At 37.5% G+C, this 16,264-nt stretch overlaps 1 protein-coding gene across 5 annotated transcripts in view; it reads right to left on the reverse strand.

Moving 5' to 3' along the window:
* Window positions 1–402: 402 nt before the first annotated feature.
* LOC150077170 (arginine kinase-like) overlaps window positions 403–16,264 on the reverse strand; it is a 36,563-nt gene continuing 20,701 nt past the window's right edge. For all 5 annotated transcript variants that reach the window (XM_090386547.1, XM_090386551.1, XM_090386549.1 and 2 more), the window contains 5 exons: window positions 14,378–14,637; window positions 7,373–7,521; window positions 4,201–4,366; window positions 3,348–3,531; window positions 403–1,111 (listed from right to left, as the gene is read on the reverse strand). In XM_090386547.1, coding sequence (XP_090242673.1) covers window positions 969–1,111; window positions 3,348–3,531; window positions 4,201–4,366; window positions 7,373–7,521; window positions 14,378–14,637 — 902 coding nt within the window. In that variant the 3' untranslated portion in view covers window positions 403–968. The remainder of the gene's footprint in view (window positions 1,112–3,347; window positions 3,532–4,200; window positions 4,367–7,372; window positions 7,522–14,377; window positions 14,638–16,264) is intronic.

A 16,264-nucleotide genomic window follows, 5' to 3' on the forward strand; every position in this document is an offset into this window, starting at 1 on the left:
AAATATGTTGAAAAAGTGCAGTAAATAAGATTGAAATAAGGGGGAAAAAAAAACTTGAATTTTATTAAAAAATATTTAAGATTTATTTTATTTATAAATAAAATAAACATGTTGCAGCGTATATAATAAGTCTGTAAATTGCACGTTCTTTAGTCGTTCTGGTATTTGCTGGATGAAAAACTTGAGTTTCTGGGAGAAAAGGCCATGCTACCCTCGCTTGAGACCGGCTAACTCAGCTACGTTGTGAAAAAGACCCATAAGAATTCCTCGCGTCACTGACTAGATTCGAACTCAAGTCTTTTCCACACCGTGTGAGAAGGATAGTGATCATACCAACCGTGCTGCCCACTAGGGCATAAATAAAATAAAGGATTGCAGCAGACAAAGTAAATTCAGTAGAAATTTTACCAGTTCATATTTTTAATTACCACAGCTAGAGGTCTTACAGACTTTAAAGCACTTATAACATTAGCTGGAACATTTGGACGATTTATTGCCACAGTAGTGTCGTGTGATGACCAACTTATATCGATGTGGATGTGCATATTTAGAAGTAATAAATACAGTGCCGGTCACCTAGAAACCAAACAATGTGACTAGACTCATCTTCAAAGACGCTACAAAATTGCACACCATTCCAGAACTATGTACTATAAAAATATAACACAGGATTTATATTTCTCGAAATGAAATATGCAAATCTCCTCTCTATTTTAAAACTAATCCTATCCCGTAAGCTGTGACTGTGCCCTCTATGGACAAAACACAAACAAGAAAATTTTTTTCTCAAAATATAAAATAAAACTATAAAATCATGAACACGGGCGCTCCACGAGGGAGTTTGCATTTTCTGACTCAAGTCCTATCCAGTAAGACTAAAGTTGTAGGAATCGAGGTGTGCTGTTGATGGAAACGTAATCAGGAGCGTACCACAGATATCCGAGGATGAAGGCGACATTTAAATGACATTAAGCAGCGCGTTCCAACTTGATTAATTCTAAAACTCCGTCCTGCATCTCTTTCACGGCCTCATATTCTGTTAGTCCTAACCGTCTCTTATTTGAGATGTCGTATACTCCACCTTCGCTTTCTGTATGTTCACCCCTTGTTCCTGTTGGGAGAAAAATATTTTTAAAAACAAAATTCTCTGAATAAAGAAATATAAAGCTATTACGGATAACACAGAAATTTATACACAGAGTTGACTTAGCAGTAGAAACACGTCTTAGGATGGACTCCACAAGATGCTGCAAGGAGTCTTGTGGTAATACTACCCATACGTTACACAATGACCAATAATGCCCGAACACTGTCAGGTGGATGGTTTTTAGCATCGAATGTCCTTTCCCACACATGTTCAGTTGTATTGGACGGCCATGGGATGACGGAGAATTCATTATCATGTTCCTGAAACCAGTTAGCAACCTGTCGGGCCTTGTGGCATAGTGCGTGGTCTTGTTGATAGATGTAGTTGTCTGGATACACTGTCACCATGAAAGGATGCATTTCGGCGACAATAGAAAGGTAGGCGTTCCCACCGAGCCGTTAACGGTGATAAAAGGACCCAGGTCATGCCACGAAAACAGTCCCCAAACCGTAACACTAACAGTACATCCAGATGCCATGGCCTCATGTTGCTTTCTCCAAATGCGGGTACTCCATCAGCATTATAGAGTTGGAAACGGGAATCATCAGAGCGGAAAACATATTTCTACATGTCAGTGGTCTAGTGTTGGTGCCAACGTGCCCATGTACAAAACTGTGTCTTGTGCATTGCATTGAGCATGGGTACAGTGACGATCACAGCTTATACCAGCTAATATCCTTTGCAACCCATGTGAACATTGGTCTTGCTGTTCCTACGTTGTACTGGGTGATTAGCTGGGCTATTGTACTGAGTTGCTATGAGCGTCCACAACACGTTGACTTTGGCTGGTTGTTCGACCACTTTTGAACCAGTCACGGTACACTCCTGATACCACAGAACGGGAACACTAAACCATGGTGACTGTTATCAAGGTAAAGGAGCCTGCATGTCTTGCTCCCATTCCACGTTCAAGGTGAGAAGATCAACGCAGACAGTCATAAACCGTCACAGACCAATCCATTCCTACACAAGGGGGTATTGCTAATGCAAAGTCAACTCAGTATAAATATAAAGTAAAAAGATCGAGGAAATTATTTTATAGGATCTACATAAAACATGCACAGCTCTAAATCTTATTTATCAAAGTATTAAAGCTGCACTTGTAAGAAAAATAAACATTTTTCTAGAAACTTATATTATGTAAAAAAACTTTATAAAGCAAATATCTCCACTATAGCAGACAAGTCTTCGTAAATTTCTTCGAAGATCCCCAATTTATGCATGCCCCTTGGATGGTTTACTGCAATAAACATGGTCCTTCTGCAACTTCTTTTGAAAGTAATCGCAAGGATTAAAACGTAGCCAATACGATGATTACAAATATTTAGTTGATGCTATACCCAAGACAAATTGTACTTAAGCTTTTCTGGAAAGCGATTTCCCAATCGATATCTGACACTGCCATATTAGGTCCACAGCCCATATGTAATATGTCTACAAACTGCGTGTGTGTTCGTTCTCTGGTAGATTTGCCTGTTTGGTTGGATGAAAAACCCGAGTTTTCGGTGGGTGGAAACCTTGCTATCCACGCCTGAGAACGGCTAACTCAGTAGCGGGTTTAAAAACGCCCATAAAGGTCCTCGAGTCATTGACTGGTTTCCAACCAGGTGTGGGCAGTGATCATGTTCTGCTTAGTTGGCACTGCAATCAAGTCTTGCTCTTCCTACCATCGTTCCGAACGACACTGGGCCTTCCTACTGAATTAATCACGGAGGCTTGGCTATATATTAAATTATAACCTTCCAATAGTCTTATTATTGACCAATTAATGTAGGGTTTTAAAATTGAAACGAACTCTTTTTGGACTATTCTAGGTCAAATGAGTTAAGAAGATTCATAGGGTTAAGAATTTTTTTCGTTCTTTTATGCTATAGGTTGAACGGTATTTTCTGCCAATTTGTCTTCCTTTATCAAGAAATTTATTCTATTTCTGTATCGAGTATACAGAAATAACTGAATAAAGAATAAACTCCATCTCCGTTTTTCTACGTATGCTACTCGAAAGTGATAATAAGAAACTCAAAGTGAATTCATCCACCATTTTCCTAATTATCACAGGTCTTGATAAACAGAAATTTCTCGAGTATTGAATTAGAGTAAATGCAATTAAATCTTTAAAGAGACGTATAAATACTATGTCTGTTTTTATTTTTCATAGCAAATTTATCAATTTCGCAGTTAAGATATTTCCATTTCTTACCTCTCACTTGCAAGTTAAATTTGGCAGCAACATTCTCTAGAGCCTTCCTATCTTTGGCCAGTTTTGGTAGCTTAATGTGAACGCTAGCTCTGAGGGTAGTTCCCAAGTTAGTTGGGCAAAACGTCAGGAAACCAAACCGGTCATGATGCGAGAAAGGCAATTTAGATTCGATTACGTCAACGGCCTGAAAAGAAAAGGGAAAAAAACCTTAAGATTGTCTCTGGAATGATTAAATTTGGGTGGATTGGAACAAAATTAACATAAATACGTCACATGGGTTTACCTATTTAAGAAAAGGATGTATCGAAACGGTGTGATTGGAAAAGCAACTGTATTTGTATTTGGTATTTTTGCATAACTATTATTTTTATTAACATAATTTGCCTTTATAATTCGCGTGATATTATTTACCAGAATGCAAAATTAAAAGAAACCACTATTGGAAGCTGCAATATAACTGCATAGTTTGGTTGGGATGTACTTTGTACCGATATAATTAAGATTTTCAATAATAATCAGGTTTAGGAATGGAAGATTTTACATTTTGGCCAACAGAAGCGAAATAACAAAGGGAAAAAAATAATTAAGATATTCAAAAATAACCAACGCAATTATGGAGTGTTTGAATGTTGAAGTTGTTTTTGGCTCCACTTAATATTAGATATTATGAACCCTGATACGACCGATAAAATGAAACAAGAGCTTGTTTCCGATGAATTGAAGATACAAAGATCCATTTTAAAAAATGTTGTCAAAAATAATATGAATATGATAGAACTTATGTAAAAAATACATTCACACTTTTATTTTGTTGATATAAAGGGAGAAATATTCGTACACCAACTTTACTCACATCAACGAGTCTCTTATAGATCTGTTTGAGGTTTCCTCCTTTTTGCATGGAGATAATCCTCAGGTGGTCTTCTTCGTTCACCCAAACCAAGAACGTTTTGGCATCATTGTGGTAAATGCCGCGTCCTGTAGGCCAGAAACGGCAAGCATTAGCTGCTTGAAGGAACCTGAAGGTAAAGAAAAACAGTTTATTATCATAATCTAGTTTATTGTACATAAGAATTAAAATCCTACAAAGTACATAAAATACACAGCGGATTCGCCTCTTCGTTACCAAATAGGCGAATCCGCTGTGAATTGAAAATTCAGAGATACCACCATTACAGTTGTTTCAAAGCTTAGATTCCCATAGTCTAGCTGATGTCTCTATTCGTGTGCCTACGCGTATGTCGAACATGTGAACAATTATATTTAATCTAAGTGAACAGCAAATGGTTTCTGGAAAAAAATAATCCATTAAAACACATGACCGTTATATAGGCATTGATTAAAGAATTGGGTTGCACTAACCTTATGCAATTATATAAGATTATATTGGTATTTTAATAGGTGGATAAGAAGTATTTCCTTGTTGGGTTTACGGTGTATTAGCATATGTCATATTGAGCTAGCCTGTTATGTTACAGAGAGGAAGGAAATCCTATCCTCTTCGCTTATAGCCCCGACCGAAGGGGGCCTTTGAGAATTCCTCCAGTCGCTAACGAGACGGGATCCATTCTGGATTAGAATTCTAACTACTCCAAGCGATAAGCAAGAGGCAAAACCACTGTGCTGTGACGATATGGATATGGCGAAGTAATGTCTTCTTATGGATTAAATGTAAACTACGCCGCTCAGAATTAACGAATATTGACTGTGTCACATATAACATCGCAAATTTCTGTTTGTATGTTTATTTACACAAACAATAACAACCAAGTGCATGAAAAATTTGCATAACAACATAAAAATTAGCACTTCGGCGACAGTGTTAGGAACAAAATAAGGCAACTTTACCGCAATCCATTCTTTTGAATCAACTGGGAGACAGTATTTAACTCAATCGATTTCGTGGTTTGTAGAGCCGTCAGTTGACGGAGGATAATCAAACAGAGGGAGACTTTGACAAGCTCTTGAAGTGTCTTCATACTGTTCCTTCTACGTATAAAGCAGACCTGACGTGGGAACCGTATCAAGACATTGGTTCTCTATCAACCTTACCAAAGAGATGGTCTCATTTGGCTTTTATATCTGTCAACGGCTGAAGATTGTACAACTTCAACATGAAAAATATGCTATTTCACACCAGATTAAATGACACTCACAAATCAGAACTTTTCGATGAATTCAAATTCCTGATCAATTCATGAATTGAATTGATCAGGAATTTGAAGATCTTTGTATTGGCATACAAAGTTCTCCAGCAAGTCAAAAGGCATGATATGAGACCAATAGTCTTTCATAAGCAACAACCTCAAAGCATACGTTTTGAGTTCACCTCCCATTATTCGCACGTTATTAAACTTATTGAAAACAGTATAGAGAAATGGCTATAATTGTTGGCAATTTAGTAATATATAAAAAATAGTTTTGAAAGGTTGAAGAGGTCCGAGTTAGAATCCCTTCGAAGACTGAAGTATTTCATAAAGAACTCTTCATGGAGAGTTCTTTAGGAGAAAGAGAGAGGCTTCCTCTCCGAGTATGTCTCAATAAAATACAAGAAAACTCGTATAAATTGGAATACTATGAGAATTGGAGCATGACGGACTGAATAGCCGATACACTAAATTCCCAAAAACAAGATATGGCTTAAGTTTATGCAAGATAAGTTCACTTTTAATCCATTCTTTGTGTGTATACGACACGAGGCAATAAAATTCCCGGACTGATGTTGTTGTGGTCATGTTCGATGAGTTTAAAAATAAACTGAAGTCATATGTTGTAGTTCAAGCTTTCTCCAACAGATAGTGGTACAGAGATTGTCCACTAGGTTGCAACGAAAAATCAGTTTCGTTAGTACCGTTAACATTCCGTGTCACGATTTTGCAATAGATAACGAACAAATATCAAATTTGTCTTTAAATTTTGCTTTTAATTTTGACGAAGCCTCTCGAAATAAACATTTTGAGAGGTCTTGTCAACCTCCCGAAATGAGGACAGAGTTGCAAAATTTCGGGAAATTTTTATGAGGTGGATTTGAATAGCGAGTCGATTCATCAAATTCTGCATGAAAATTTAGGAAATGGAAGGTCAGTACAAAATTTTTGTAGCACAGCCTTACTGATGAGCAGAAGCAACGAAGAGTGTCATCATGCGAAGGCTTCATCCTAATTTCCTCAATTGTATTGTAACTGGAGGCGAGCGTTGGATATTTCAGTACGACCCAGAGATAAAGCGTCAGAGCACGCATCAGATTTCGAAATCATCATCAGGGCCCCCAGAAAGTTTCGTTTACAGAAGTCCAGGATCAAGACGATGCCGATCATCTTTTTCAACAAACATGGTGTGATTCTGAAGGGGAGAGAGTCAATTCTGCGTTCTACGTATAGATGTTCAAATGACTATTGAAGCACATTTCCTTGGTGAGGCCGCAATTTCAAGAGAAAGGCAGCTGGTTCTTTTTGCACGACAATGCCCTGCCCATTTCGCACTTGTGAAGACATTTCTGGCGAAACATGGCATTGTACTGATCAACCATCCACCACACTCTTCTGATATAGCATAGTATTAAGGCACTCTTCCGATCTAGCCCCAGCCCCTCCTCTTTTCCAAGGTAAAACACTACCCTCAAGGAAAAGATCTTTCATGATGTTGAGAACATAAAAAAAAATGTAACTGCGAACTAAACATCACATCTTTGGGCGCCTTCGCTGACTATTTTCGAAAATGTTAGAATGGTATAATAAGTGCATTCAATCGGGTGGTGATTACTTAGTAAAACTATTTTTGAGTTCCTTCACTTTTCTTTCTTTTCATTGCACCAGTCCGAAAATATTATTGCAACACCTCATAAACAAAATAAATAAGAATAGAAAAGCTGACTTTGATATGAAGTTGAACTCTCCATTCTTACTTCCTATTTTCATTGTTACTAAAGGATATCAATTTTACAAAATTTCTTCTTACCAGAAATTATTTAAATTTTTTTTATTCTGCCTCTTATAAGTAAAACTCCAAAATGTCAAAAATCTTACCTGTCACCTTCCTTAAATAAGAAGTGGTCATCGATTAGTTTCTGTTGTGTAGCTTTGTCCATTCCTGTCAGGGGATAATACGTTCCCTTTAGCTCTCCAGTCATACCGCTCAGTGTATTGCTGAGTTTTTTCTCCATGTCTATATATTGCTAACAAACCATAAAAACAGATAAACATTGGAAAAGTTTATTAACATTATAATCGTAATAATGTAACATTATATTAACATTATGCTTTTATATTACATTATAATCGTAATAATGTAACATTATATTAACATTATGCTTTTATATTACATTATAATAACATTATTATTACAGTACACCCCGCCGATGGTATAAACCACCAAGAGAGATAACCAGGAAAAGGTAACTCCGACACAAATCCATAGTAATGGACAGCAGCACTTGGTCTGTGGCTGTAGACAAATGATGTTGGAAGGGCACTTTCCATGAAGATACAGGCAATTATCGAGTTGATTCTAATGACTGTAGCACTGTGATAGAGAAGGAAAGGGGGAAAACCATTCTACGATGACTCCCAGACCTCTTCACAATGGAAGCCATTACTAATGGAGGAGGGGCACTCACTAGCCCCGCGCCCAAAGGTGCCACAAACTAAGGTGGCACCTTTGGGCGCGGTGGGGAAAAGAATACTGTATGCAATACCGGATAAGACCAAGGCTGACTGGTAAAGACGTCAACGAAACTAATGCACTTCGCTGCTTCACCACTGATATATCACAAAAGTTTTCGTCAAGAAAACTTACATGAATTGGCACCTGGAACGTTGAGGACTAATATAAACGGGAAAATTACTAACTATTGTGAAAGAAATGGAGAACGGTAAAATTTCTTTGTTCTGACTCGTAGAAACTCATTATAGAGGAAAAGGCCATCTGTCAGCGAAAATGGAAACAGAATATATTTTGTTGGACCCGAGTCGTCAAGTAGAAACGGACTAGCATTCGCAGTAAACAAGAAACTAAAAACGCAGTATTTGGATAGAGACCTATTAATGACAGTTATACTATATTTAAAAGATTGACGATTGTTTTCTGGATCAAAAAACATAGTTCATAAACCACTGGTAGACCAAACTGGGTTTGATGAAACAGTTTTGTGAAAGCTTTACCTCATGAAGGTCTCTGTTTCAACTACCTTTCCACTAAATTCCCATTGATTACCCAAGAGAATCTAAAACAAGGTTATTTTCGTTGGCCCTAAAATTCGCAAACTGATGAGGGACGGAGATTGAGGGAACTATGAATAAAGGAGAAAAACAGGCACATGGATTAACTTCAGATCTGTTGAGAACTTCTTGGAGAACAACAAGGATCCATACTACAGAAATATAGTTGAAAAAAAAAAAGTTGGTTCTGCCAAAATTCATAAAAATTTGCGAAAAATAAAATTCTCTTTCGTGATTTTTGAAGAAACCTAACGTGGTAGAGTCAAATGGAAATCTTTTTGAAAACAGCATTAGAAAATGATTCAAAAACACACATTTCTGAGAAAACATCAGTGATTTTTTTTCAAATGCAGAGTAGTGTCATCGAAAAATTGCCTTGACATCACAGGCAAGCAAAATTTTCCTTTACATCATAAACGATAGGATCCATAAGTACATTGATGCTCAGCTGCCCAGTGTATAGGCCGGGTTCTGGCCTGTAAGGGGGAACAAGATACCAGATAGCAAACATATATTTGATCGAAAGATTGAAGAACACAATCACATGTGCTTTTTTTGATTATACCAAGGCCTTTAATTTTGTGAGATGGACATTCTTTGAGAAACCATGACCAACATAGACATTCCGGTCATTTCATGAATCTAATTAAGCAATTCAATGACAACAATACAGCAATTAGAATAGAAAACTCAAAACTATTCAAAACAGACAGGGATTCATCCTCTCTCACTCCAGGACTGTACAATCTGTATGGAAAAAACATTACGAGGAAGGCCTTAAACGGTTAACATCAACCAGAAAATAATCGCAAATCTGAGATATGCAGATGCCACAGTCTTAATTGGTAAAAGTAAAAAGGGTAGAACAGGAAAGCATCCCTCATGGCCTCAACATTCACAGAAATAAGTCCGGATGTATGAAAATTAACCGAAGGGTAGATTTCTCAGTTGGCATTGATATAATGGATTTGAATCATTTTATATATCCAGGGGCGAATCTACAGCAAAGGAGATTTTATTTGTTTTAATTTGACATCCTTTATAAACTAAATTTTAAGAGATACTTTATCATATTATAACTTTTGGCTATTTAGTAAAAATACGCTAAAGAGTACTGTATTCAGGAATAAAATTATTTATGCTTAACAAACTGGTGAATTAGTGATTAAACTTCAAGCCACCAGGTGGAACACATTTCAAGACTCCATTACAATGAGTAGTTACTCATTAATAATTCGCCGTTCTGGAAAATGTTTGATGTTACGCAAACAGTTAAGTAAAGGCTTACTGTTATAATTAATAGTTTTATTAGTTATTATTCTTCACTCACGAAGCTTTTTATTAACTGTAATCCTTTAAAAATGTGTGAAAGGCAGAATGCACATTATAGTATAAAATTTTTTTATCAAATGTATAAAACAGGAGTAAAAGCATACTTTGTAAAATCCCTGATAATCACAGAAATTTATAAATAGTGCGTACAGTTCTTTGTAATACAAAAGGACTGGAGAAATACATTAATCTGCAGTCTACTTGTCTTGGAAGAGAGCCAAAAGAGGATGGACGGGTAAAGATGTAGTTCACAGTTAGACAAATGAGGTTTAGCTGAATGGCTTGCATAAAACGAAAAGTAAACAAAAAGAAACTGAAGGAAGCAGCCAAAATAGAATACGAAAAATCTAGTAAACGCATAACTGATTGCCAATTTTTTTTTTATTATTATCTGACTTACTGGTCTTTAAATAATTTAAGTCGAATTGCCTAAGATAGAGTAACCATTTGTTTAAAAGCATTTATTAATCTTTTTTTTTTTTCCTTGGGTTGGGGTTGCGTTACTCCTGAAATGGGCTCAAATTTCAACCAAGTCCGGTTGCTCTACAAACTTTTTTTTTGCACCTCACATTATTGAGACGTTTATTAACGTTTGGTTCATGCTCAAGCGGATACGATACTGAAGGTGACCATCTAAGCATGGACCAACGTAACCGGGGATCCGAGCTGTGGCATAAAAACTATGCACATGAATGGCCGACCCCTACGACTAGAAAATGTGATGTAGATAATTTTCAAATACCACCACGATGGTCTCCCCTTAGACAGTCCACCTGTCTGAACCTTTTGGCAACACTCGAGGTTCTATATCAGCTGTTGGGTCAGATAGTGTAATAACCTTGCTGATATGGCAGCAAGGATTGGAGGGAGTTTTGTATGCGGGATGCGAGGCATTGACGAGGCCACGTTTGCGTGTATCCTTACGGGAAAAAAACTTCTTCATTCATTTCACAAATATAAGTGGTCTCAGTTCCAATTTCAATAATGGTTATTTCCATATAGAATCTGCCGAGCTCCACTTGTCACTGAATATCAATTATCGGTTGTCTCGACCACGACTCATTGCAGTTTCCCTAATTATTCGTTCTGTTTCCATCCTCCGCTTTAAAGATAGTAGTTGAGCATATATACGTTCAGTTATTCCTTGTCAAGGCTTCTTAGTCTGGAATCTGCACTGGCTTAAAATCTCTCTCTCTCTCTCTCTCTCTCTCTCTCTCTCTCTCTCTCTCTCTCTCTCTCTCTCTTATGTGAAACTGATCTGTTACCTCTACTGACTTCCTCAACTAAAGCATTCAAAACGTTTACTTTCTCTAATCTAGATTTCCTAAAAAGTGCAGTAATTTTACTTGGGAACTAACGTTCAAAATTTCAGATAGCTTCAACCTTCTAATTACGGTTACACGGACAAGCTAGTTGAGACGGTGAGGCTTGTTTATCTACCTATTAAAATACTAAACAAGCCTAACCACATGCCCAATAAATACCCTTGATCTTTTTTTCACCAACAAAGAAAGCAATTAGTTGTCCACTAGGTACTTTTGATCACAACTTGGCGAGTTGCTTCTCCAACGGAGCTCACGTGCCCATCAATTTTCAGACAGATAAATTCAAGATATGGCTTCCATGCCTTGCTCTCGTGGATAGCACAGTTGGTAGAAATGCGTGTCAACCCCACACTAGATGGAAAAGACCCCAATTCAAATCCCGTCAATGGCCTGAGAATTTTTATGGTTCTTTTTCATAATGTGGCTAAGTTAATCGGTCTCAGCGTATGTACTATGGTTTTTCTCCTGGAAAGTCGGATTTTTCGTCCAGAAAACAGCAAACTGACCACATGCAACTTAGAGACATTATATACAATGCAATATGGCCTAAGTTGCTGATGCAGCTAAAAACCCTACAACATTCAGTTCCTTCCCACAGCTCAAAATGTTTTTTTTTTTTCTAATGCCAACAAACGTTTCTGCAATTAATATTCTCTTTTACGATATCGATCGTCTGTTCAAATTATCCTCTTTCCTACAGGCCCTGCTGCCTGCGTTGGGGCAGGCTTTTGAAAAGTTGAAAGTTGATTGCTGCAAGACTTCTTACAACATATTCTTCGAGAGGACTTTCATCTCCCTCCCAGTTTGATTATGTCAAGGGTCGTGGCAGCATTATTACTTATGTCCAGATCTAGCAGGATAACTTCTACGGCTGCTCTTCAAGTCTTATTGGGTCTTTAAGTCTTCCTGTTCATTATGAAGTGCAGTACAGATATCTAAAGTATCACTTAAAGCAAAATATCCCTGCTTCGGATTGGTGAGATTCATCTAGATTTAGGTGCCAACTTGACGCAAGAGAAGAAAAGAATTGACACTCTTCTTGCATCTAATTGGCAACAAAACTGGAAATCTACTAAAGTTGGTTCTGTAACCAGGGAATTCTTCCCAATTGTTAAGGAATCTTATAAAAAGGACTCTCTTTGGCTTTCGCCCAGCTAATATGGCATATTTCTGCTTACTGAGCACGGTAGTCTGAACAGCAAGTTGTTTAAGCTTCGGTTATCGTTGACAACCCTATGTCATTGTGGCGTGGAAGAAACTGCTGATCACGTGTTATTTGATTGCTCCACATACAGTGTGATCTTCGACTGGATTTAGAAATCAGCATCGAAAAATTTCTCTCGCCAGAATAAAACGGCTCTGGTAACATTTTTGTAATCTTTAATCCCTTTACTGGTAGAGCCTTCAAGAAAAGAGGTTCTCTTTGGCAAACACAGTAATGTTATTATTATTGAGATTATATTTGATTAAACTGATTGGATTCTTGTATGGTCCTAGATAATTAAATTGAATGCTTATTTAACTTTTGTGCTAGCTGGATCTTAGTGATTTTCATATTTTGGAAGATGTCAGGTGTTCTTACTCCACGAACTTTCACCTTGGAAGACGTTCAATTCACTTATGTGATAAAGACTGTTTGTGTGCATCCTTTAATGAATAGTTAGTGATCTAGACCAGAGTGGTATTGTTTTTGCCTGTTTGGATCCAATGGATCAAACAGGATCATCCTGTGGTACAAAATTTAATTTTTCATCTATATATATGCACAATTTTGCTTTTTTGTATACTGTAGTTAGTATTATTGTACAGTTGTAACAATGTTAGTATAGTTGTTCAGTTAGACGAACTTGTATAATATGGACTTTCTCCTTAGGAACTTTCATCTTGGAAGGAGTAAATAGTTATTGAATTATATATGTACCCTTAGTGTTTTGGTATATATTTGTGACCTTGTCTTGGAGCAGGAGCACTCCTCAGGAGAGGAACTGTGTAAATAAGAGCTTTATCTTCTACTTTGAAGATTGAAGGTACCTGCTGGAGATCAAATTTTCACTCTCCTACTTTTTCTCTGCTATTTTCTTGCAACTGTTCGTAATTCTTCCCTTTCCTGTTGGAGCCCCCTGTCGATCTATCACTTTGCTATACTATTCCAATCCTACCCAGGTCCCATACTTCTCTATCTCATGCACTTCTTCCGTTCCTTCTCTATTGGCATCTGCCAGGGACTTGTCCTAGGTTGATGCAGCAAGACGATTGTAGATCTTGGTTGCCTCCACGTGGCGAGGATGGGGCGCGGTAACCAGGTGTTGCTGCTTCTCACCTGCTAAGAGCCAGGTACCAGCCGACCACACAACAACAGAACATATCATTACACTTACACACTCAACATACTACATACAAATGGCCGGCTTTGGCGCAAGCTTCTTGACAAAATGCACAACATGGTAATGGGGGATCCCTGGGGTCCGCCACAACAAAACATTGAATACCCTTATTCCTCTAGTACAAATTATCCACTACCATTTAATTATGACAAATCTTCACGATGTTCTCCGTCGAGGTTTCAATATGAAACTTGTTTAATCTTAATGCTGTCGAAACCATACCCTTATCACAATACAGAACATTTCAACCTTTATCTTTTATTGCCCAAATTTACGAACAAGGTGTAACTTTTCTACTTGGATAAACTTAAATAAGCTATTTTGATACAAACAAAGCCAGATTTTCTGTTTAATTTGGAACAAAATGTTAACCCTGATTAACCTTCACATTAACATACTTTACTTTACCTTAACTTTACCTTAACACAAAACTTATACATCTTAAATTGCAGGTCTTCTATGGTATTCATTTAATTGTAGGTATTCTAAGGCTGGCTTGTCTGTTTGGAGGATGAGAAACTGAAAAAAACGTCGGAATTTTTCTCAGTCAGCCTTAGGCATCTTTACCCGAGACCGGCTATCTTGGCCTCAGAAGGTATCAGTAAGCTTCAGATTGCTTTGGCGGAATTCGAATCCGGATCATATAAAACGGATGGCAAATGACAGCCAAATCCTACCATAGAATAGATCACCAAAAACAAAAAAACCACCTAGCTTGTTCGTTTAATACCAGAACTTGCAAGGAAGTGATTATCAAATTCTACGATCCTCACCTGTTCCGTTAGGCATGGATTGAATGGATATCCCTGAAGACTTCGTCCACATCTTACTCTGGTAGAAATTATATAGTCACCCTTCGGGTCAAGGTTCACAAGAGTGTCGACGTCCCCAAAATCCTTAGGTGGATGTTTATCGGTAGGAAGAAATCCGCCGTGATAATCGTCTATGATGGGATCGAAGAGCTCAGAAAATACGGTGTAAGCCTCCGCATCTGGTGCATAAACTCCTACACCACTGTCCAAGTTTTCTACACCTGCGTATGAAAAATACAAACTCAGTGAGTCAAGAATTATAACATGGTAAAATAAGAAAATATTTGAATGATCGATTAATTCAGATATTACACATCTGATTCTTCTTGATTGAATTACAGATTTAATCTTAGTGGTAGAATAAGAAATCTTTCTTTCCTATAATTAAAACGCAAATTATTTGCAAATAAATTATATATAACCCAAACATTCGGGGATTAATAGAGTGAATTTATCATTCAGAGTTAGAAAAATAAAACACACGAAACAATGGCCCAATATCGAGAGAAAGAGAAGGAATTCTGAAAATGTGTGGTCCCCTGTGTACTCATAAGCTTACGTCATATATTGATAACACTAGCCGCTGAATTCTGTTACTGTCACGGGCTAAATATAACTCAGAGGCAGGTATTGAAACCGGGCGTGCCACCAGAGATGGGGGAAGCCAGAGGAGAAGGATTTTGGCGCTATCACCATGGTAACTGCAGTTTCGACCTTCTTCCAGCGATTCAAGAGTATCGATTGCCGCAGTTATGCCGCCATTCAATTGGTCGTTTCTCTGTCTTAAAATAATTTTCCTTCTCACCGGACACCTAAAAAGGAAACATCGCCAAAGTCAACGGGAAATGCCGAGAGTGAATCGAGGAATAAGAGAGAAAAAAATAAAAAGAAACAGGGAAAAATAACATCCGCACAACAGAGAGCACATTCTGATTGTTTCTCTTTGTTGGAAATTGCTCCATTTTGCAAATATTTTCGAATTGACTTAATTTAATGATCTTAGGCTTTTTAATATGTTGCCTTGTCCAACAAAATGTAATTATTACTGTAGTCAGCCATCCGCCTCACATTTGTGTATTAGAGGAAATTGTCTTTGAAGGGGTTAACTTAGTTTTCAACTTTCAGCAGACGGACCTTGACTCTCAATTTTTATTATGACAAGATTAATGAAGCTCTTTCAAACTTATCACCATCTCTATCGATGCATATAAAAAGTGCGTATTATTATACAAAGTAACCCGATTATCCAGCACTTCCAGTACAAAACAAGGTTTAAATTCATCAGCCACTCTCTGAACTTGGATATTACCTCAGAAAGAGTTGATTCACTGTGCCCGCAAGCTTGGATCACTCCTTTTCAATTCAGTTGTTGCACCAGTACGAGGTCCATTTGAAAAGCAAGGTAGCGTGCTTTTGAAAACACGTTTATCACAGAACAACGAAACGACACAAGTGAATGCATATTAATACGCCATTTTTGTCGCCCATCGCATTCAGGCACTTATCCCACCGTGTCACGAGAACAGTCACTCTGTCCTAAAACTTCAGGGACATTCCCATTCAACCTAGTTCATGCACACCATTTAACTTCCATATCATCACCAAATCGACTCCTGACATGTTTTTCGAAGGTCCGAAATGAAAGTCAGAAAGAACAATGTCTTGACTGTGTGGTGGATGGGAAGGCTTCCCTAATTGTCCTTTTGACTTTAATATATCATTGCTACCCCACTCCATCTCACGAGTTGACAATAAGGTGCGACCTCTCTATAGTGCCATATTAAAATTGTCTTTATTTATGAATACTTTGTTTTCATGCATCCAATAATGGATGTAAATCGTCACGAC

This window comes from Mastigoproctus giganteus, chromosome 12, assembly GCF_048544385.1.
Source record: "Mastigoproctus giganteus isolate SK-2022 chromosome 12, ASM4854438v1, whole genome shotgun sequence".
Classification (NCBI taxonomy): domain Eukaryota; kingdom Metazoa; phylum Arthropoda; class Arachnida; order Uropygi; family Thelyphonidae; genus Mastigoproctus; species Mastigoproctus giganteus.